This window comes from Mus pahari, chromosome 1 (genome assembly GCF_900095145.1).
Source record: "Mus pahari chromosome 1, PAHARI_EIJ_v1.1, whole genome shotgun sequence".
Lineage (NCBI taxonomy): Eukaryota > Metazoa > Chordata > Mammalia > Rodentia > Muridae > Mus > Mus pahari.
Window position 1 is genome coordinate 117652702 of NC_034590.1, and position 21144 is coordinate 117673845.

A 21144-nucleotide genomic window follows, 5' to 3' on the forward strand; every position below is an offset into this window, starting at 1 on the left:
ACCCACACTTTATTGGGTTTTTTTGTTTTTTGTTTTTTTGAGACAGGGTTTCTCTGTATAGCCCTGGCTGTCCTGGAACTCACTTTGTAGACCAGGCTGTCCTGGAACTCAGAAATCCGCCTGCCTCTGCCTCCCAAGTGCTGGGATTAAAGGCGTGCGCTACTGTGCTCAGCCTAGCCAGGGTGTCTTCAACTCCTGCTCAGTGTCCAACTGTGACTGTACTAAGATACCAAGGAGCCCCTATTGAAGCCTTGTTCCCTCAGGCAAGATGGCCCCAACTCCCCTTCTGGACACCACACGCCCTGACTCGCTGGTGAAGATGACCTTGGGCGGCGTGAGCTTGACCTTGCTTCAGACAGCTTCCCCATCTTCAGGACCACCTGACCTCCCCACCCACTTTTTTGCTGAGTTCGATGCTGCCAAAGATGGGCCATTTGGCTCCCGGGACTTCTCCCACCTCCGGCCACGCTTCCAGAGGGCCTGCCCTTGTAGCCACGTCCGGTACGCACCACAGCCCGAGCTGGGTACTTACAAGGAATACCCAAAGCCCAAGACCCACCCCCTGAAGCTTGTGTTCTTGCCCACAGGTTAACAGGCACAGCTGTGCAGCTGTCTTGGGAGCTGCGTGCAGGCGGCAACAGCAGGAGGGCAAGCAGCACCGAAGTGCACTTTGGACAGCTGGAGATGCTGGAGTGCCTATGGCCCAGGGCTGCCGCAGAGCCAGAGTACACGGAGGTGAGGGCAGAGGAAGGGTGGGCCTGGGGTTCCGGTGGGTGTCGGGGCCAGCTAGACCTTGTTGGCCTTGGGTTTCCCTTGCAGATCCTGAGCTTCCCCAGTCACTCTGGCTCCGAAGCTTCAGCCCGACCCTGTGCCCATCTGCGCCACACACAGACCCTTCGCCGGGTGCTCAAGGTGAGCCAGAGTGCTGGCTGCCATGGCCAGGCTGCGTCTCCCTCCCTCCAGGGGCTCTGGCAGGCCTGTCCCCATTTCGACCTTGCTATGATTGTGGCCTGCTTTCCCTTTCCCTGCCTCTGTTGAGCCACTAAGGCTGACAAAGCCAAGTGTCGGTGGCTTTTGTTGTATGCACCAGCATAATGTGAGTGTGGTAGCATAGGCCTCGTAGGCCCAGCGTTTGAGAAGCTAAGGCAAGAAGACAAGTTGAAGGCCTGCCTGAGCTACAGAGCTGAGTTCAAGGCCAGTCAACCTAAGTCAATCTAATGAATTCCTGTATCAAAATAAGAAGTAATAAAGGAGCTGGGGCAGTGGCGCTGTGGTCCCTGATGTGGCTCCTGACCCAGCTCCTTCCCACCATGGGAAGCCTAGTAACTTTGGTTTATGGAAGCTGCTTCCTCCCCTGTCCCTGCTCACCCTTGCTGACCTATTCACATTACCCCTAACTAGAACCGGTCCCGGCGCTCCACTGCCTGCCATTGTCACTCAGAACTGTCCCTGGACCTGGCTGACTTCCAATCTGATGTGGAGCTGGGGTCCCTGGACCGCCTTGCTGCCTTGTTCCGTCAAGTCACCACACCCTCTGAGCCACCTGCTGGCCTACTAGTGAGATGCCCTGCTGGTTCTGTGCTGGGGTGGCAAGTGGGCACTTAAGCTCTGTCAGTCCCCTGTGGCAGCTCTGATCCCCAGCCCTTTCACAGACAGAGCCCCCACAGGCCACTGAGCAGCAGACAGTGTTTCGTCTCTCAGCACCCCGGGCCACCCTGAGGCTACGCTTCCCCATCCCAGACCTAAGGCCTGACCGGGACCCCTGGGCTGGCCAGGCTGTGCGGCCTGAGCAGCTGCGACTGGAGCTAAGTGAGCCCCAGTTCCGCTCAGAACTCAACAGTGGGCCTGGCCCCCCAGCTCCTACCCGCCTGGAACTTACTTGCTCAGACCTGCAAGGTAATCTTGTCTAGGGAACAGCTGGGGTGGGCCCCAGGACAGGTGAAAAGACCATTTTATCCCAAGGACATGGATGTGACTCTGGGGGAACAATGGTGAGGAAAAGGAAAGAGGCAGCCATGAGACCCTGTCCTTTCTGTCCCCTCCAGGAATTTACGAAGATGGAGAGAAGCCACCAGTCCCCTGCCTGCGGGTCTCCAAAGCTCTGGATCCCAGGAGCACTGAGGCCAAGTACTTTCTACCTCAGTAAGTGGAGTGCTGGAAGGGGAGGCTGGAGAGGGGAGATCTTTTGGTGTTGGTGGCAGGGCACCAATAGGCCTGTGTCCTGGCAGGGTAGTGGTGACCCTGAACCCCCAGTCCAGTGGCACACAGTGGGAGACGACAGCCTCTGAGAAAGGCCAGGATCTGGAGCTGTCCACCGAGAGTCCGTGTGAGCTCCAGCAGCCCTCGCCCTCGCCCTTCTCCTCCAAGCGGACCATGTACGAGACTGAGGAGGTAAGCCCCCCCCCCGACTTTCCCACTGTGGGCACCATTTAAGGGACTGGGCTGTGGCAAGGGGCCCGCAGCCGAGAGGAGAATCGTCTATTCTGGGTACCAAGGGACTCTGAAGCATCCATCCCTGCCCAGGGGTAGGGAGGGAAGTACCCGAGAATAGGCCCTTCAGTACCAAGATCAGATCCTGGCCACGTCAGCACCTAACACAGTGGTATACCTGAGTCTCAGGATCCTCCTCAAGTTGAAGGGTGCAGGGATGTGGGGCAGGACACCTGGGGCCCTAGACATGCTTCACCCCCTTGTGGCTTGTGTGTTTCCTCCTGAAATTGCTGTCTTGAAGGCTATTGTGAAGATTACAGAGATTCACATTCATGAAGTCTTTAGGATAGGGAGGGGATTCTTGGGTACTCTGTCCCAGATAAATATAACCCACCCTGGGAGAGAGAGATAAAGACTGATGGATGGGTGGATGCATGGATGCCAAAATCTTCAATTCTGAAGCCAGAAACCGACCGAGACTGACCTTTGTCACCTGTCTAGATGGTGATCCCTGGAGACCCCGAGGAGATGAGGACATTCCAGAGCCGGACACTGGCGCTGTCCCGCTGTGCTCTGGATGTCATCATGCCCAGTGCCCACATCTTCCTGCCCAGCAAGGAGATCTACGAAAGCATCTACAACAGGTGGAGACATGGGGCTGGGCCGGGCCAGGCTGGGCTGGGCCAGGCCTGGCTGGAGGTGCTGTCCTCTGACCTCTGCTGTTGCTGCTCTCCTGTCAGGATCAACAACGACCTGCTCATGTGGGAGCCTGCAGACCTGCTTCCCACATCCAACATTGCTGCTCGGCCACCTGGCTCTTTAGGGTTCAAGATGTGCAAGTCTGCCTTCAAGCTAGGTATGAGAAGTACACTGGCTGGACGGGAAGGGGGAGTACAGGTCTGGCGGGGCGGGGCCTTCCCTCCACATCTCCTTCCCAACCAGCCACCTATTCACTCAGACTCTGATTCGGATGACGAAGACACCCAGTTCTTCTCGATGGCATCAGGTGTCCCCCAGACTCCTGCCCCAGAACCTTCCCATCGTCACTCCCAGAGTACCTTCTCCACACTGGTGACAGTGCTGAAGGGTCGGATCACTGCGTTCTGTGAGGCTAAGGTGAGGCAGCCCAGAGTGGGTGAGCTTCCAACTCCAGAGTTCCCCTTGTAGAGCCACACAAGCCTGCCAGCTTCAACTTAGGAACCAGGGGAGCAGAAAGCTTAAAGGGCCAGCAGCACCCACTGCCACAGCCTGCCTCCCGACTCACTGCCCATCAACCCCCATAGCTATCGGCCACTTCCCAGGCCTTTCTCTGTAAAGCACAAGGGCTCCCGTTGCAGCTGGGTCCTTCCCCTTCAGTAAGAAGCACACGGTGCAGACCTCCAGTGTTATCTGAAAGGAGCTGAGGCCGCCTCAGGCCGGGATGCCAGGTGTCAGGGATGCTGGATGCAGCGGTGAAACTGAGCATGTGCACATCTGCAGGATGAGACTGGGAAGCGGCTGGATGGCACTCATGGGGAGCTGGTACTAGATGTGGAGCAGGGCACCATCTTCAGCGTGGCCCAGTACTGTGGCCAACCAGGGCTCGGCTACTTCTGCCTGGAAGCTGAAAAGGCAAAACTCTACCATCGAGGTATGGGGGCCACCGAAACATGCATCGAGCCAGGCAGGGGGTTCAGGAAGGCGGTGTGCTGGAAGAGGGGTGGCCAGCAGGCTCAGCCGGGCTCACAGGACTTCTCCTCAGCGGCCATTGAAGACTACCTGCTGCCAACCCACTTGGAAGTGCCCAGCTTTGCTCCCCCCGCTCAGCTAGCTCCAACCATCTACCCATCAGAGGAAGGGGTGACTGAGCGAGGAACCTTGGGCCGCAAGGGCCAGGGTCCCCCCATGCTGTCCGCAGCTGTCCGCATCCACCTGGACCCCCACAAGAATGTCAAGGTACAGGCTCCTCGGCTGCTCACCCACATGTGTGACTTAGGCCATTTCCACCTCTGCACACTGGAGCTGGCCTCCCACCCTCCTGCCTAACTGTACTTCCCTCCCCAGGAATTTTTGGTGACTATACGGCTGCACAAAGCCACTCTACGCCACTACATGGCCCCACCTGAACAGAGCTGGCACTCCCAGGTGAGCAAAGGCACCTGGGAAGTCACATTGCCCTGGAACTGCAAACTGATTTGGGCAAACAGGTGAAACCTGGGCTGAGGCGAAAATATGGGCTGGACTAGGGCTGCCCTTGGCCAGAGCTCCTGATAAGGGCTGTGGTGACAGCTGGCTGGCAACAGGTGGGGTGCCGGCTGGGACAGGGTCTGAACAGGAAGGTATTAGAGGAGGTCACTCTGTCCCCTCCCCACACTCCTCCCTTCGGCCCGTGCAGCTCCTGGACTTCTTGGATGTACTGGATGATCCTGTGCTGGGCTACCTGCCCCCAACAGTCATCACTATTCTGCATACACACCTCTTCTCCTGTGCTGTGGACTACAGGTACCAGGTGGCGGGCGGGGCCAGGGAGGCGGGGCCAGGGGGCCAGCCTTACAGGTAAGAAGCCTGCTCCAGCCCAAGTCTGCCCCTCAGGCCCCTCTACCTCCCCGTGCGCGTCTTGGTCACTGCGGAGACCTTCACTCTCTCCAGCAACATTGTCATGGACACGTCCACCTTCCTGCTGAGGTATGCAGGCTGGCCCTAGGCCTGGTCCATCCCACTCCCAGCTGACTTCTGCTGCCTGTCTAGCCAGGACCCCATGTTCTCATGTCCTCAGGAATGTGAGCTGTCTCCACTTCCACCCCAAATCAGTCTTGTGACCTCACCCTGGGAGTCCCACAAAGCATACAAAAGGACCAGAAGCTAGAACACAGTGCTTAACTAGATACAGCCCGGCATGGGGTTCAGCTCCACACGGCACTGGGTAGGAAGGAGGGAGCTATGTCTACTGTGATCATAATTGTAAAAGCTGGTCGAGTGGTTATGTGGTTCCAGCAGAAGCTAGAGAATCCTGCCTGGACAATTTAGTAAGACTGTTTCAAGAAGTAGGAAGAGAAGTAGCTCAGGGTAGACCATGTACCTGATGAGGACAAGGCCCTGTGTTCGGTCCCTAGGACTAGATGGGTGGATGTATAAACAGAGAGATCATGCTGTAGGGGAATGGGAAAGGGTACCTCATGCACTGAGAAGTACACGTTCAATAAGAGAATTAGAATGTTTTGAGCATCTTTAAGCCCCGAGAGAGAGAGTAGTGTCCCGTGTCCCCTGTGCCCCCTGTCCCTCATGCCCCCTGTCCCCCGTGCCCCCTGTGCTGAGGCCGACAAGGTCTCAGTACTGCAGCATCTTAGGCATTGGACCTCCCTGCCAATCACCTCCAGGACCCCTTGTACCCCTTTGCTCAGCTACCACTGAGCTGCCGCCTGCAGTGGCTCCCGGGCCCTTCTCAGCCCTGTTCCCCACCAGGTTCATCCTTGATGACTCCGCTCTGTACCTGTCTGACAAGTGTGAGGTGGAGAACCTGGATCTGCGGCGAGGTGGGCAGGGCCTGGGTCGGGCTCCCCCACACTGAGGGTATCATGCAGGCCTGCTCTCAGCTACACATACACGCATGTGCGTGCGCACATCCACACAGCTATACGAGACACCGTGAATTCTTCCCCTGGTAATGGGTAGGGCAGGGGCAGGGTGGACGGAGACCGTGAGGACCTTGCTTCTGTTCTCTGCCTCAGATTATGTATGTGTCCTGGACATTGACCTCCTGGAACTTGTCATCAAAACCTGGAAGGGCAGCACCGAGGGCAGACTGGTAAGTGTGAGGCCACCAGGAGTCGGGAGGATCGTGGCTGTCACCGTGCTTGCCCTTGCCTGCTGGGTTCCTCCGGGAGAGAGCCATGTCCCTCTCTTGAGTGTCCTTCCAACCTACTGAGGGCAACCTGCAGGCAGGACAGAGGTGGCCCAGGGAGACCCAGGTTCTCTCATCTTTGTGATGAGTTAACAGTTCCTGCATCACAGGGCGACAGTGGGGCAGGGATGGGTGGATGAGCGGTACTCCATTCATTAGTCTGGAATGTCTACATATTTGGGTGGTGAGGTACTGCCTCAGCTGACCAGACAAGGGAATATCCCCTTGCTCTCCCTCCGTCCATGTGGGAGACAGAGTTGAGATGCCCTGTGGGAAGGGGAACCTGGTTTGTGGGGGCTCCTGTGCCAGTGCCATGCCCACCGCCCACAGAGCCAGCCACTGTTCGAGCTGCGCTGCTCCAACAACGTGGTGCACGTGCACAGCTGTGCTGACTCCTGCGCCCTGCTGGTCAACCTGCTCCAGTACCTGACAAGCTCAGGCGACCTACACCCCCCACCTCGGCCCCCCAGCCCTACGGAGATCGCCGGCCAGAAGGTACAGGTGAGGCCTGGCCACACAGGCTACCAGAGCTCGGCCAGGCCCCTCTCTTTACACACACCCAAGGCCTGGATTAGAGGAGCCCTGGAGCTACCCCTCCCTCCGGTGCTCAGTCCTGCCCCTTCCCTTCCCTGCCCCAGCTTTCAGAGAGCCCTGCCTCCCTGCCCTCATGCCTACCCGTGGAGACAGCCCTCATCAACCAAGGAGACCTGACTGATGCCCTTCTGGACACTGAACGGCGCGGCCTGCGGGAGCTGGCCCAGTCCTCGGGTCAGTGAGGGTGCCCTAGGGGTAGCAGGTCCAAGCAGGTCCCCTCAGCCACATCTCACACTGGCCTCTGTCTCCCATAGGTGGCCCACTTCCTCAGGCCTCTCCCGTCTCCGTCTATCTGTTCCCAGGTGAACGGAGTGGGGCCCAGGCCCCTTTGTCTCCTCCTGGGGCCTCTTCTCACACTTTGGGTTCTAAGGCAAAGGAACATGAAAACGAAGAGGAGGGGGATGGAGACACCCTGGACAGTGATGAGTTCTGCATCCTTGACGCCCCTGGCCTAGGCATTGCGGTGTGTGTGTTGGGATGGGAGCTTGTGGGTAGGAGAAGCAGCCTTGGCTCTTGACTTGAAGGAACAGATGGAACAGTCCAGAGGAGGAGACACAGTATGTTACACAGAGACAGGAGGAAAGAGGAGGAGGGGCCAGTTAGCAGAAGGGAGGGCTGTGCAGTGCAGTCAGTGCCCAAGCTCACTGAAGCTCCAGGTGACAGGCCCAGCAAGAGACTCCTCAGTCTGAGCAGGAGGACCACTCAGACAAGGGCACTGGGCTGGTAGTGGGGGTGGGGGGCATAAAGGCAGGTGCTGGGCTGAGCATGTTGTCACGTGTCTTTGCTTGGCTCTTTTCCGATAGCCCCGAGACGGAGAGCCCATTGTGACACAGCTGCATCCAGGCCCTATCATCGTGCATGATGGTCACTTCTCCCAGCCCCTGGGAAGCACTGACCTGCTGCGTGCGCCTGCCCACTTCCCAGTGCCCAGCAGCCGTGTGGTACTACGGGAGGTCTCCTTCATCTGGCACCTCTATGGGGGTAGAGACTTTGGCCTTCACCCCACTTACAGGTTAGAGGCATGTAGGTAGCAGCTGGTGGGATTGGGACCCGGGCATAGCCTAGTTATGACCTCAGGTCTCATTGTCACCCACCCTGACCCTGAGTGCTAGAAGGCTGTGGATAGCAGGTGTTTCCTCAGTCAGCTTTTCCCCTGTGTCTTTTTTTTTTTTTTTTTTTCTGTTTTTTTTTTTTCTTTGTTTTTTTTCTTTTCTTTTCCCCTGTGTCTTTTTCACAGAGCAAGAGTAGGCCTCACAGGCCCCAGGGTCTCACCTTCCCGCTCCTCTGGTCCCAACCGTCCCCAGAACTCCTGGCGTACCCAGGGTGGCATTGGACGGCAACACCAGGTCCTCATGGAGATCCAGCTCAGCAAAGTGAGTGGCTGAGCTGGGGGTGAACACAAGTGAGGCTTTGGGGGGAGAGAGAGCACTTCAGCTAGTACCAGGCGATAGGGGATGGTGAGGGCAGATTCCGGATGATGATGATGATGATGATGATGATGATGATGATGATTCCAGAGGGATTGGCTAGCAGGAGCCACAGGCTCTGTGCTGTGTCACATGTGAGTAAGAAGGGAGGCTTATCAAAGGGTTTGAGCACAAAAGGGGTTTTTCTTGGAGCAATGGCTCTGCAGCCGAGGAGGCTCGGAGACAGATGACAGAACATGCGAGGCTGTTGTAGTAGGGAGGGCTCAAGATACCACATCCTAGGAGGTAGGAGTCAGAAGCATTCAGAAAGAAGCTTGATGAAACAGGTGGGGGCCTGCAGGGTGGAAGCCAGTTACATGGTGAACAAGTCACAGCCCCTGTGGGACAGAGCACAGAGCATGTCCTCCTGTGGGTATGGAGCACGGCTAAGAGAGGCTGGGGCCATTCCAAGTCACAGCCCCTGTGGGACAGAGCACAGAGCATGTCCTCCTGTGGGTATGGAGCACGGCTTAGAGAGGCTGGGGCCATCCTGGGCAGACAGAAGGCGTTTAGAGACTGTGAGGTGTGGAAGGGGCTGCGGAGCCTCACTTTCAGGGCCTCTGCACTTTCGGGGGAGCATTGGTTGTGGGAGGCTTGGGTGGGTTGGGGCAGGCCAAGTTCAGTACGGCTAGACTGGTGGCAATAGGTTGAGCTGTGTCAGTGCCCCAAGCATTTCCCACCCTTAGGGATGGGACAGGAAGGTTCTCTGGGAAGGAAAGGACCTCAGCCAGACCTCCCTGTCCCTCTTGGGCCTGGTTCCCAACTCAGGCCTCATCCACCCCCAGGTGAGCTTCCAACATGAAGTGTACCCAGAAGAGTCGGCCATAGCTGGGGGCCTGGGCCAGGAGGGGGATGAGCGGCCACTGTCCCGCCAGGTGCTCATTGTTCAAGAGCTAGAGATCCGAGACCGGCTGGCCACCTCCAAGATCAACAAGTTCCTTCATTTGCACACGAGTGAGCGGCTGCCCCGGCGCACACACTCCAACATGGTAAGAGTGCACCTGGGTGTAGGCAGCCTCCTTCCCATAGCCCCCTGAAGGTGTGTGTGGAGGACAGGGTCGATGGCAGCAGCAGTGGGGCTCCCAAGGCCCAGCAGACACCCAGTTTATCCTCCGCCCTTAGCTTACCATCAAGGCGCTGCACGTGGCTCCCACCAGCAGCGTCGGAGGGCCGGAGTGCTGTCTGCGAGTCTCCATGATGCCTCTGAGGCTTAATGTGGACCAGGTGAGTAGATTGGCCAAGGCGGAGGCCAGCCGGAGCCCTCCCCACTGCCAGGCCTGTGTCTAAGCCAGCGCTCTCCCTACAGGACGCCCTCTTCTTCCTCAAGGACTTTTTCAGCAGCCTGGCAGCCAGCATCAACCCCATGGTCCCAGGGGACACGTGTGAGGGTGAGAGACCAGGCCAGGGAGGGGAGTCTAGATCCCAGCTGCCCCGCATCCCCTTGATCTGTGACCTCTGTTCCTGCAGCTCCCCGAGAGACCTACAGCCAGCCCGGCAGCCCCCAGGAAGGGCAGTCTGAGGACACAGAGACAGCCAGCAGCCCACCGGAAGCTCCAGGAAGTGGCTACAGCTCCTCTGACCAGCAGCCCATCTACTTCAGGTAGGGTAGAGGGGTGCTGGGCCATGCTGTCCGAAAACCTGGCCAGTGGCCAGTTAGAGACCAGAGGGTCTCCCCTCCCTTCTTTCCCCTTCAGGGAGTTCCGCTTCACATCTGAGGTGCCCATCTGCCTGGATTACCATGGCAAGCATGTCACTGTGGACCAGGTGGTGAGTGGTTCCATCAAGCAGGCTGTGTGAGCTGCCCTCAGGGTCCAGTGTCTTGAGACCAGAACTCACAGTGTGTCCCAAAACCTAACCACACGCCCTGTTCTCCCTCTACCAGGGCACTTTCATGGGACTCCTAATCGGCCTGGCCCAGCTCAACTGCTCAGAGCTGAAGCTCAAGAGGCTCTGCTGCCGGCATGGGTGAGCTCCCAGCCCCTCTGGGGAGAGTCTGCAGCCTTCCCTCTGCCATTTCTCATGGGTTGTAGGCCTTGGCCAAATCCTTGCTCTTCTCAGGCCTCTGTTTCTCCTCTGTAGTAGGCTTTTGTTGCTCCACAGCACCGGGTAAGACCCTGGGGTGAAAAGTGCTCACTCTTGACTTAGAGGAACCTAGTCACACTGTGCCTGGGCCCTGTGTCTCCTCCATCGCATTCTTCTAGGCTCCTGGGTGTGGACAAGGTGCTGTGTTATGCCCTCAATGAATGGCTGCAGGACATCCGTAAGAACCAACTGCCTGGCCTGCTGGGAGGCGTGGGCCCCATGCACTCGGTTGTGCAGCTCTGTGAGTGTCTTCCTTGAGAACCCTGCTTTGAGTGGGAGGTTTTTACAGAACAAAGATGGACCAAGGGAAGTAAGAAAGCTCCCCAAAGTGGGAGGGGTTCCCACTTTGAACCCATTTTGAAATAATTGCATTTACTTTGTGTGTGCCGTAGAGTAAATACAGACGTCAGAGGGCAGCTCACAGATGCTCTCCTCACACCTGTGAGCCTCAGTAGTGACCACAGGTCAGCAGATCTGCGTCAGCACCTCACCTGCTGAGCCACTCTGAGGGCTTTTTTTTTTTTTTTTTTTTTTTTTTTAGTTTTTTAAGACGGTTTCTCTGTGTAGCCCTGGCTGTCCTGGAACTCACTCTGTAGACCAGGCTGGCNCGGTTTCTCTGTGTAGCCCTGGCTGTCCTGGAACTCACTCTGTAGACCAGGCTGGCCTCGAACTCAGAAATCCGCCTGCCTCTGCCTCCCAAGTGCTAGGATTAAAGGCGTGTGCCACCATGCCCGACTCCTGTCTACATTTTGATCCAGCGTGTGATCCCAGGCTGGCATCACTGGCATGCGACAGCACTCCTGGCCTGCGCTGCCGAGCCTAAGGACTTTTGAAATTGCGCTTGGATGCCAGATACTGTGCCATGCACCTGTAATCCAAGCACTGGGGAAGCACAGGCAGGAGGATTGCTTGTTATTTCAAGAACACAAAAGCAACCTGAATAGGGGCCAAGCTAGGCCAGGGAAAGCTACTTAGTAAGATTCTATTTAAAAAAAAAAAATTAAGGGAAAAGAAACAGGATTGGCACCAGGCACTGGTGGTGCGTGCCTTTAATCCCAGCACACGGGAGGCAGAGGCAGGCGGATTTCTGAGATGGAGAAAAACTTGATTTACAGAGTGAGTTCTAGGACAGCCAGAGTGGTAACACAGAGAAACCCTGTCTCAAGAATAGGAAGGAAGGAAGGAAGGAAGGAAGGAAGGAAGGAAGGAAGGAAGGAAGGAAGGAAGGAAGGAAAAAGAAATTGGGTTGGGAAAGGGGCAAGGGTCGTTGAGCAAGCTTGGCATCTCTGATGACCCTGTCCTCCAGTCCAAGGGTTCCGGGACCTGCTGTGGCTGCCCATCGAGCAGTACAGGAAAGATGGGCGCCTCATTCGGGGGCTGCAGCGTGGGGCTGCCTCCTTTGGGTCATCCACAGCTTCTGCTGCTCTGGAATTGAGCAACAGGCTGGTCCAGGCCATCCAGGTGAGTGCAGGGCCAGAACAGGAAATAGATACCCTTGTCCCCAGGCTCCCGACTCTGTCCCCACAGTCCCACTGAAAGCTGAAACTTGAAAAGGCTGGGCACAGTTAAAGCCACATGACATGGAGGCTCCCACAGTGGGGCCGTCAGAACCGACCATGTCCCCATGCTCCAGCTACCTGAAAGTGGTGAGTGTACAGGGAGCCGATGCAGAGACCTGTCCGAGTTAGTTCTTCCAGGTTCTGTACTTTCCTGAGCCCCAGAGGCCACCTTCTACCAAAGTCCCGGTCTTCAGGGGAGTGATTGAGACCTGGGTTAGGACTGGGTGTGCCTGCAGGTATATGGGAACACTGCATCAGAAGAGCTTTGAGCTCAGCCCTCAGAGGGAAGAGCAGAGTTCTAGGGGTCTGCGGGGGGTGGGGTGGGGGGCTTCATTTGGATGTAGAAGAGAATGCAAGGCCAGAGGGGTGATGGGCAGAAGGCAGTCTTGTTCTGATAACTGTACAGGGGTGCCCTCTAGTGGGGAACTTGACAGCTCAGGCAGGTGTCAGCATGCCCAGCCTAGGTGGGGGGCCACAGGGAAGTTTCCAGTGACTTCAACCACCGCCCCTCACCAAGCCCAAAAGACTTATCCTCTCCCCCCCTCCCCTTCCCCCTCTTCCTCTTCCCCCTTCCCCTCCCCCCTCCCCTCCCTCCCCTCCTCCTCCTCCTCCTCCTCCTCCTCCTCTTCTTCTTCTTCTTCTTCTTCTTCTTCTTCTTCTTCTTCTTCTTCTTCTTCTTCGCTTATTTATTCTTTGTGTGTGTGCCATGGCTTGTATCTGAGGTCAGACAATTTTGGGGACTCCGTCCTCTGTACCATGTGAGTGTCTAGGGTTGGGGATTGATTAAAGGTGACCTCGAAGCAAATGCCTTGACCTTGGGAGCCATCTCACCTGCCTTGGAAGGGTTTGTAAATGTCTCCTTAAGTTAAGGAGGTCCTTTGAAGAGGTGGAGAGGTAGCCCGGCAGTTAAGGCTGATGCTGCTCTCGCAGAGACTTGGGGTTCAGTTCCTAGTGCTTTATGGGTGGCTGTAACTCCAGCTCCAAAGGATCCAGTGCCCTCTTCTGGCCTCCAGGGGCTCTGCATCACTCAAAATCACATAAATAAAAAGAAATGAATATAACAAATGTAGGAAGTTCTCTGAGGTAGGTAATGGAGGGGAAGAGGAGGGGGAGGAGACAAAGACTAGTTTGGACAGGGAATAGTGATGCTGAAAGAGGTCTGGTCCCCAGGCTGGCCTGCAAGGGAAAGGCCACCTGTCATCATCCAACTCTGGTGTCCTTCAGGCTACAGCTGAGACAGTATATGACATCCTGTCCCCTGCGTCTCCTGTCTCCCGATCCCTACAAGACAAGCGCTCTTCTCGGAAGCTACGCAGAGGTCAACAACCCGCTGACCTCCGGGAAGGCATGGCTAAGGCTTATGATGCTGTTCGAGAGGTGAGGACCACCCTAGACCCACTTTCAGGTGCCCCCCATGCCCACCCCTCACTCTCACTGACCTCTGATCTCCACAGGGTATCCTGGATACAGCTCAAACCATCTGTGATGTGGCATCAAGGGGCCATGAGCAGAAGGGACTGACAGGTGCTGTGGGGGGTGTGATCCGACAGCTCCCCCCAACCGTCGTAAAACCAATAATCGTAGCAACAGAGGCAACATCCAATGTGCTAGGGGGCATGCGTAACCAGATCCTTCCAGATGCGCACAAAGACCATGCTCTCAAGTGGCGATTGGAGGAGGCCCAGGACTGACTGCAGGCACCCAAGATCCACCCACTGTCCCAACATGCCCGCTGTGTCCAGCCAGCCACAGTGGTGCCACCAGCTCCCAGTTTTCCTGATTGCTGTGACCCACAGCTAGGCCACCGGGTCCCTCAAAGGATGGCCACTGTGAAGGACACCTGCCCAGCCTGCTTGTTGCCAACTGGCCGAGAGAGTAGGGCCTCCCGGCTTCGGGGCCTCTGCCCTGTCTGTGCACTTTCGTCTGGGGAGAAAGGACATGGCTCCTCTCTGTTGCCTGGGCCCACACTGCTGCCTTGTTCCAGAATGTGGATGGAGGCTTTTGGACCCATGGACCCCACTCAGCCAAGTGTCTCTCCGTGTCTCACGGGGAGGTGGGGGATAGACGCCATGTGGGTCGTCAGTGTCTGCATGAAGTGGAATAAACTTGCCCACCGCCAGCCCGGACCTCGTCCAGGTCCTCTCTGTACCTATGAGACCCCAGTCTGTCCCATTCTGCCTAAGCCTTGATCTGTCCATTCCCACCTCTGCGTGCAGTACACACCTCCTGCTACCAGGAGGCGCCACACTTCACCCTCAGCTTTCTGATGCAAACCAGCTTTGGGCTCAACCTACCTGCTATCCTGGTGCCCGTCATCTTGGCACTGCTTCCAAGTGAAGCGGGGGTCGCCTGGCAGCCCCAGAGGAGGGATCCCTGAGAGCCCGCATCAAACCCCATTTCTTGGTTCTATTCCTGTCAGATCCCAGGCTCCAGCCTTATTCTTGAGACTGGAGCAAATCAGGGCTCCAGGCCTGTCCTGGGAAGCTCTGGATTGTGACCTAAGGCAACACCTGTTAGTCTGCCAGCCGAGGCAGTGTCCAGGGGGGTCCCACTATGGAAGGTTGGGTCCTAGGCCCTCTGGCTTTTGGGGTACCCAGGTCTTATGCTGGGAATGCAGTGTTGTCCAGAAGACACCTGTTGACCCCAGCCCACATACATTGTTCCCAAGGAAGCCACAGCCACCCAGGCCACCCTCGGTAGCACTGCTAGGAAGTGGGTGGGTCTGTGGGAAGGATCACTCGTTGGCATCCCTGGTTACCCCTGAAGTTAGCTGTGGTCTCCCCTCTTTGGCCCCCATCACAGATCTGAGTATTGAGCATGAGAAAACTCCTTGTGCCCCATCGCCAAGTTTGACTCTCTGGCTAGCGAGGGCCAACGAAGCCTGAAGAGACAAGCCAGGGTGGCCAGGGTCTGGTGGCACTGGGTAGCTGAGGACCCGCCCTGCCAGCTGGGGCACAGTCCAGGTCTGCTGCCCTTCGGACCCCACTTAGGGTCAGTATTGATGGTGTGGGCTAATCATTAACGCCACCAGGGCTGGGCCAACGGCTCAAAAGGCTTGGCCCAGGGTGGCCCCACTTCCTCCTTGTGCCCCGAAGGCCAGTGAGGTGCAAGGTAAGAGCTCCCAGGCTGTCCTGCTGAAGGCTGCTGAGTGCTCCCTACTCCAGGCCTTCCTGCCAAGCCTTCAGCCCTTCTGAGCAAGTTCTGTCCTGTGCCTCGGTTTCCACCTTTGGGTAAGGTGGCTACAGCGTCTGTGGCTGGTGTTTCCCTGCACTGCGGCGACAGAATTCCTAAGCAGCTATGTCTGTCTTCTGGATGTCCAGGGCCTCATGGACTGGGAGGCTGGGCCTTGAGGGGGCTACTGGGCTGAGGGGAAACCGGAAATGATCTAGTCTGGCACCTTCCTTGGCAGCTCCGCTGCTTCTCTGGGCCTTTACCAGTGCCAGGGGCATGACCCAAGCACACGCTGGAGGCTTCCCTTTCTTTCTAGAATCCTGAGTCCCGGCAGGGCAAACACTGGGCCCCGTCACTGAAGCCTCTTGGGCCAGAATCTGTGGAAGGGATGAGAGTGTAGGTGTATTCCCAGACACTGGGGTCAGCGAAGGGGTCCCACCTCGAAACTCCTTGTCACAGCAGGGACAGAATGGGTGGAAGCAAAGTGTGCAAGATGGCTCCCAAAGGTAGGGAGTGTAGTGCTTCAGAGAGGTTAAGCTACTTGCCTGAGGTCACACAGCTCCAAGGCCCTTGCTGGCTTAGACTATTGAGGTTCTGAATTCTAGGTGCTGGTCACTGATGGTCCTGCTCTGGGTGCTCACTGAGCCTGCTCGGATAGCAGCACCCCGCTCTCACGGCTTCCCTTTTTTTTTTTTTTTCCTGTGCTGATGCTTAAGCCCAGAGCCCTCTACCCCTGAGAGTCCCTGCCCACCCCCCTCTTTCCATTACCTCTCTAGCTTCCCATCTGTCCTTTTCCTTCTCAACCTCATTTCCCTCTTCCACTCATCCCTTCTGATCCTTCAGTCTTCTCTTGTCTCTAGCTTCCTGGGTAGGGCCACCCTCAGGCAAGATTACAATCCAGTTGCCTTTTGCTGTCCCTCTGCCCCATGGCTGCAGCCAGGAGGGTGGGCCTGAACGTAGGCCTCGGCTTTGTTTAGAAGGGAAGGAGGAAACAAGAAGGGAACTTGGAATATAGGGTGTGGGTGTCCGGGTGTGGGTGTCCGAGGGCTGCGGAAGAGTTGTAAATCAGAGCCACTCCCAGTCTGATGAGGAGGCTCTGGGCTTGGGCCTGGACTTCGCTCAGGAAGAAGGTTGGCATCCTATGGGGTGCCAGGTGTGGGCCTCGGATGAATGATAAGAAGCCTCAATAAAAAGTGTGGACTTGGAGCCGAGAGGCCTGCGGGCATGAGTGGGCAGCTGCGGGGCTCTTCCCAGGATCCTGCCAGAGGGGAGGTGCCCGTACCTGTGCTCTGACCCCCGTGGCTCCCACCCTCTGTAACAGCAACTCCATGTGGAAGTGCCCACTGGTTCCAGTGGGGCTGCTGTTATCTGGGGTGGAGGCTGGTGCCTGCAGAGGAAGAGGAGCCACAGCCACCCAGCATGCCAGGAGGAAGCTACACAGCGGTCTTTAGACTTGGGAAGGTGAAGAATGGTGAGCTGTCAGCAGGCTGCCAAGATGGCGTGCACAGGGCTCTGACCTATGAATTGACAGCCAGTGCTCATCTCTCCTCTGGCTGCCAATTCCATAGGTCACAGGTATGTTCACCTCAATGCCAGCCATCATGATTCGAAGGAGCAGGGTGGGAGTCAGGGTGAGGGAGGGTATCAAAGTCAAGGTCCCTCCACCTTCCTCACACTCCCTCCTTCCTGCTTCCAGTTGTGGAACCCTGCCTGATTGCCCTACAGGACGCCTGTGTGTTCTCTTCCCAGCTTCTTTGCCTGGCTCTTCTTTGATTGCTGGCAGGAACTTGCTGTGTGGTCCGGGCTAGCCTTGAACCTGTCTCTGCCTGCATAGCGCATAGGTCTGCAGGCTTGGACCGTTGTGCATGGCACCAAGAACACTTCATTTCCTTCCAGGCGCAGCCCAAGCTTGTTCCTGAAGTGCTATGGGTGGTACTTAACATGCTGGTTCTCAACCGAGAAGCAGCTTTTCTGTTTCAGAGACAGGGTTTTATGTAGCCCAGGCTGGCCTCAAACTGTGTGTAGTGTAGGGTGACTGGGAAATTTGAACCTCTTGCCCATGCCTCCTAAATGCTACGATTGTGAACGTGCCCCATGCCTGCCCACTAACCCACATTTCCAGCCTATGATTCTTCTTGGGCTTTGTTTTGGTTTGGTCTTGAGACAGGGTCTATGTAGATCTAGCCATCCTGGAACTCACTATGTAGACCAGGTCGGCCAGCCTCAAACTCCACCTGCCTCTGCTTCCCAAGCACTGGGCTTAAAGGTGTGCACCACCATCACCAAGCTCCCAGCCTAAGGTTTTTCTTAAAAGTGGTTGATTCCAAGTGCCACGGGGGCTCCCAGGGCCTCTGGCTTGCTCCCAGGCGCCCCCTAAGCACCGCATCCCCTGGGTCCCGTGCTGCACACAGTTAATCTGTGCTGTGTGTCCATCCTCTTACCACCCATGAGCTCGGCCCCAAGCCCATAGATGCACCAATTATATTTTGCAAACATTCTGAGATTCCATCTCGCACTGCCAATGGCAGGGGACTTTAGGGCCCAGGCTGGGCACACTCCAACTGTTCCTTTCTTTTGCAAGTCTCACTTCTGAGAGGCCTGGAACTTCAGGCTCCCTGGGTCCAGCCAAGGCTAATGGAGAAGCATCTGAGAGTGCAGGGCCACACGCACCGCAGTGTCAGATCACTCCTACCCTTTTTATTTCACTGTTTCTGAGACAGGGCCTCAGTGTGTAGACCAGACTGGCTGGAATTCACTGTGTAGACCTTGGAGATCCACCTGCCTTCTCCTCTGGAGTGCTAGGATTACAAGCTATCTCGCTGTATCTGTAAGTCCCTTTCTTAACAGTGGGGCTTGAGGAAATGTCTATTTGAAAAACTGGTTCCTGCTACTAAAAATGTTTTCTTTTTGAATATTTTCTTGGTGGTCTTGTATAGCCCAGTGAAATGTCAACTTTATTATCCATTTTATCTTGTTTGTGTGTTTTGAGACAGGGTTTCTCTGTGTAGCCCTGGCTGTCCTGGAACTCACTCTGTAGACCAGGCTGGCCTTTAATTCACAGAAATCCACCTGCCTCTGCCTCCCAAGTGCTGGCATTTAAGGTGTACACCAAGTACCATTTTGTCTTTTTTAAAAAGATATGGGGGCCAGCAAGATGGCTTGGTAGAAGACACTGTCAAATCTAAAGACCTGAGTTCAATCCCTGGCACCCACGCAGTGGGAAGAGACTCTCCCATAGTGTATCCTCTGACTTCCACACACATGCTGCACACACAAAGTAAATAGAATTTAAGATAAATGTATTAAAAAGGTTTGTGGGTGTGCGTGCAGTCACGTGTCTCGTATGCAGGCACCCACAGAAGGCAGAAGATAAGGCCAGATACCCTCAGGTTGGTGTCACAGATGGTCGGGACCCTTGGCACAGGTGCTTCCTCGTGAAGAGCAGCAAGTTCTCTTACATACTAACCATCTTGCCAGTCTCCCTTTTTTGTATATTTTTGAGACACGGTCTCTCTCACTCTATAACCCAGGCTGGCTTGGAACTTGAAGCCACCCTCTTGCCTTTGGCCAAAGTCACACAGGACCTTCCCTAAGGACATGTGCAACAACACGGGTGACTAAGGTCCCAACTTTCTCTCACGGTTTCCATTCCTGAGTGTCTTCGATCCTGCTACTTCAGCTATCTCCACCCCTGGCTTCCTATTCACTACAGCTAAGATGCAGATCAGGGAATCCTGAATTCTCCTCAGAATCTGCTTCTCCCACCTCCCTTGTCTGAATGTGTATCTTATCCTTGCCTGGTCTCAGCCCCTGAAGAGCAAAGAACTCAGCTTACTCATTTTGCAAAGCCGTTTCCACACCTACCAGTGTGGTAGGTACTGGAGATGCCCTGGCTGGACAGATGGACGCCGTAGTCTGACACTCTGGGGCCCAGAGCTTACTCCATCCCAAGTTGTAGCTTAGCATGGCAGGGGATGGCAGGCTGCCCCTGGCCAGGGTTCCCTCCATCTGTCTCTACCAACCTCCTAACAGCCTTTAATGTTCAGGAAAATGTCTCAACTCAGAGCATACCCAACTTTCTCTGGCCCAGTGTCTTGACCCCTGTGGACTTGTGGTCTTTCTGCAGCAGACCCTGGACCTATGGACATCATTCCTTGCTGGCTCCCCCCGTTCTCCTCTCAGATACCTCACTGCCTCCAGGATACGTGCCTGTGTCCCTGGAAACTAGCTTGAGTCACTTGCTCCATCCAATTCCCTGGTGTAGGTGGCCTGTTAGTGACCCTGTCACACCCCATCACCACTGTCTATTTCCTTTACAACCTGTGGACCCCTGGGAGGGACAGTCACTGGCTGTGTTCCCTGTAGTCTCAGAGACTAACGCAGGAAGTCTTTAATGTTTATTGGAGGACTCACCACTTGTGTGAATAGACTCTTGAGAGGGACATTATGAGGAGTTGGCAGAGTGCCTGGGGACAGAAGATCCTTAGGTGCCCTTGGCTGTCTTCCCAACCACCGTCAGCATGGCACACACATAGAACCGCTATGCTATGGGAGCATCCCAGGAACCTCCTGATTCACAATCCCACAGCAAAGAACTGGTCAGTAGAGAAAGGAGTCTGAGCTGGACGAATGTGACCAAGAAGGATCCCTGAGAGATAAAATTTGAGTTCAGCTTTTACTGCAGCGAAGGGTGGCAGTTGGCCAGGAGCATTTACATACAGAAATGGGAGAAATCCACCGGACCCGGCAGCTCCCTGAGGAGGTAGCTTGCCCTTCTGCAAGGCTTACTCCCTAGATTCACCACAAGAGGGCGCCCATGACACCTCTTGTTCCGTGCCCCAAGACGACCCATGTCCTGCCCTTTCCTAAGCCAAGGGCAGCATCTCCCCAGGGTCTCTCCTCTGAGCTACACCCAGCCACAATCTTGTCATCCACTGAGTGGGTTTGAAAATGGGTCCTCGTGTAATAGCCACATACTGGGTCGCCACTGTTAATATACAGGGAGTGGCGTGGTTGGGGATGGCCAAGTTCCTCTGAAGTTTCTGGAACCTTAATTTATTCTTTCACTACTGGACAGTATTCGGTTATATGAATGAAAACATAATTGTTTTTTTACATCTTCAGTATAAATGGACTTAGCACCTGTTCTTAGGGCTGGGAGCAATGGGGATACAGAATTCAGTCTCCATTGTGTGTGTGTGGGGGGGGGAGGGTATACCTGGGTTCAGGCCACTTTGTTTTTCTTTTTGAAAATTGTGAAACCTTCGGAAATGTTGCAAGAACAGAACAATCAACAACCATGGACCCTTTATTTGGATTTGTGGGCAGCTGGCGTTCTAGGATAACATCTGCTTCCCCTCTCTCACACACAGAATTTTCCTGAACTACTAGAGACCAGCATACAGGTCATGACCCTTCACCATGAAAATTTTCAACATGTATCTCCTAAGAAAATATACCCTTACACAACCACAAAGTTGCCAAATGTAGGTCCGCCCCACTGATGCAACCCTGTTCTCAATTCACAGTCAGCTTCTAGAAGTCACCAAGTGCCCTGGCCAGCTAGGGCATGCTTGCGTTCCCTCCTTAGTTCCCTACCTCTTGTCTTTTAATCTGGAACCATGAGCTTTCTGTTTTTTTTTTAATACCTTGGTGCTAATTATTATTATTATTATTATTAATTTATCTTATGTATGCTGTAGCTGTATGCTGTACATTGCAGCTGTCCTCAGACACACCAGAAGAGGGCATCAGATGCCATTACAGATGGTTGTGAGTCACCATGTGGGTGCTGGGAATTGAACTCAGGACCTCTGGAAGAGCAGTCAATGCTCTTAACCACTGAGCCATCTCTCCAGTCCAGTATTATTTATTTATTTATTTATTTATTTATTTATTATATGTAAGTACACTGTAGCTGTCTTCAGACACTCCAGAAGAGGGCGTCAGATCTTGTTACAGA

The 21144-nt window shown here is 55.3% G+C and overlaps 1 protein-coding gene across 3 annotated transcripts in view; it reads left to right on the plus strand.

Annotated features, from left to right (window-relative positions):
* The window catches only part of Atg2a (autophagy related 2A), a 20525-nt gene extending 6359 nt beyond the window's left edge, over positions 1–14166 (plus strand). The window contains exons 9-40 of one of the 3 annotated variants that reach the window (XM_029542411.1): positions 264–501; positions 588–735; positions 820–912; positions 1402–1557; positions 1653–1896; positions 2046–2142; positions 2229–2391; positions 2932–3074; positions 3171–3286; positions 3389–3546; positions 3910–4060; positions 4172–4365; positions 4474–4554; positions 4805–4911; positions 5002–5094; positions 5872–5942; positions 6138–6214; positions 6641–6811; positions 6949–7078; positions 7159–7367; positions 7708–7916; positions 8142–8277; positions 9156–9359; positions 9493–9594; positions 9677–9758; positions 9838–9970; positions 10065–10137; positions 10253–10335; positions 10572–10693; positions 11759–11913; positions 13236–13388; positions 13466–14166. In XM_029542411.1, the coding sequence (XP_029398271.1) occupies positions 264–501; positions 588–735; positions 820–912; positions 1402–1557; positions 1653–1896; positions 2046–2142; positions 2229–2391; positions 2932–3074; positions 3171–3286; positions 3389–3546; positions 3910–4060; positions 4172–4365; positions 4474–4554; positions 4805–4911; positions 5002–5094; positions 5872–5942; positions 6138–6214; positions 6641–6811; positions 6949–7078; positions 7159–7367; positions 7708–7916; positions 8142–8277; positions 9156–9359; positions 9493–9594; positions 9677–9758; positions 9838–9970; positions 10065–10137; positions 10253–10335; positions 10572–10693; positions 11759–11913; positions 13236–13388; positions 13466–13702 (4529 nt within the window). In that variant the 3' untranslated portion in view covers positions 13703–14166. The remainder of the gene's footprint in view (positions 1–263; positions 502–587; positions 736–819; positions 913–1401; positions 1558–1652; positions 1897–2045; positions 2143–2228; positions 2392–2931; positions 3075–3170; positions 3287–3388; positions 3547–3909; positions 4061–4171; positions 4366–4473; positions 4555–4804; positions 4912–5001; positions 5095–5871; positions 5943–6137; positions 6215–6640; positions 6812–6948; positions 7079–7158; positions 7368–7707; positions 7917–8141; positions 8278–9155; positions 9360–9492; positions 9595–9676; positions 9759–9837; positions 9971–10064; positions 10138–10252; positions 10336–10571; positions 10694–11758; positions 11914–13235; positions 13389–13465) is intronic. The other 2 variants (XM_029542418.1, XM_021210018.2) reach the window with 2 other exon arrangements.
* The last annotated feature ends 6978 nt before the right edge of the window (positions 14167–21144 follow it).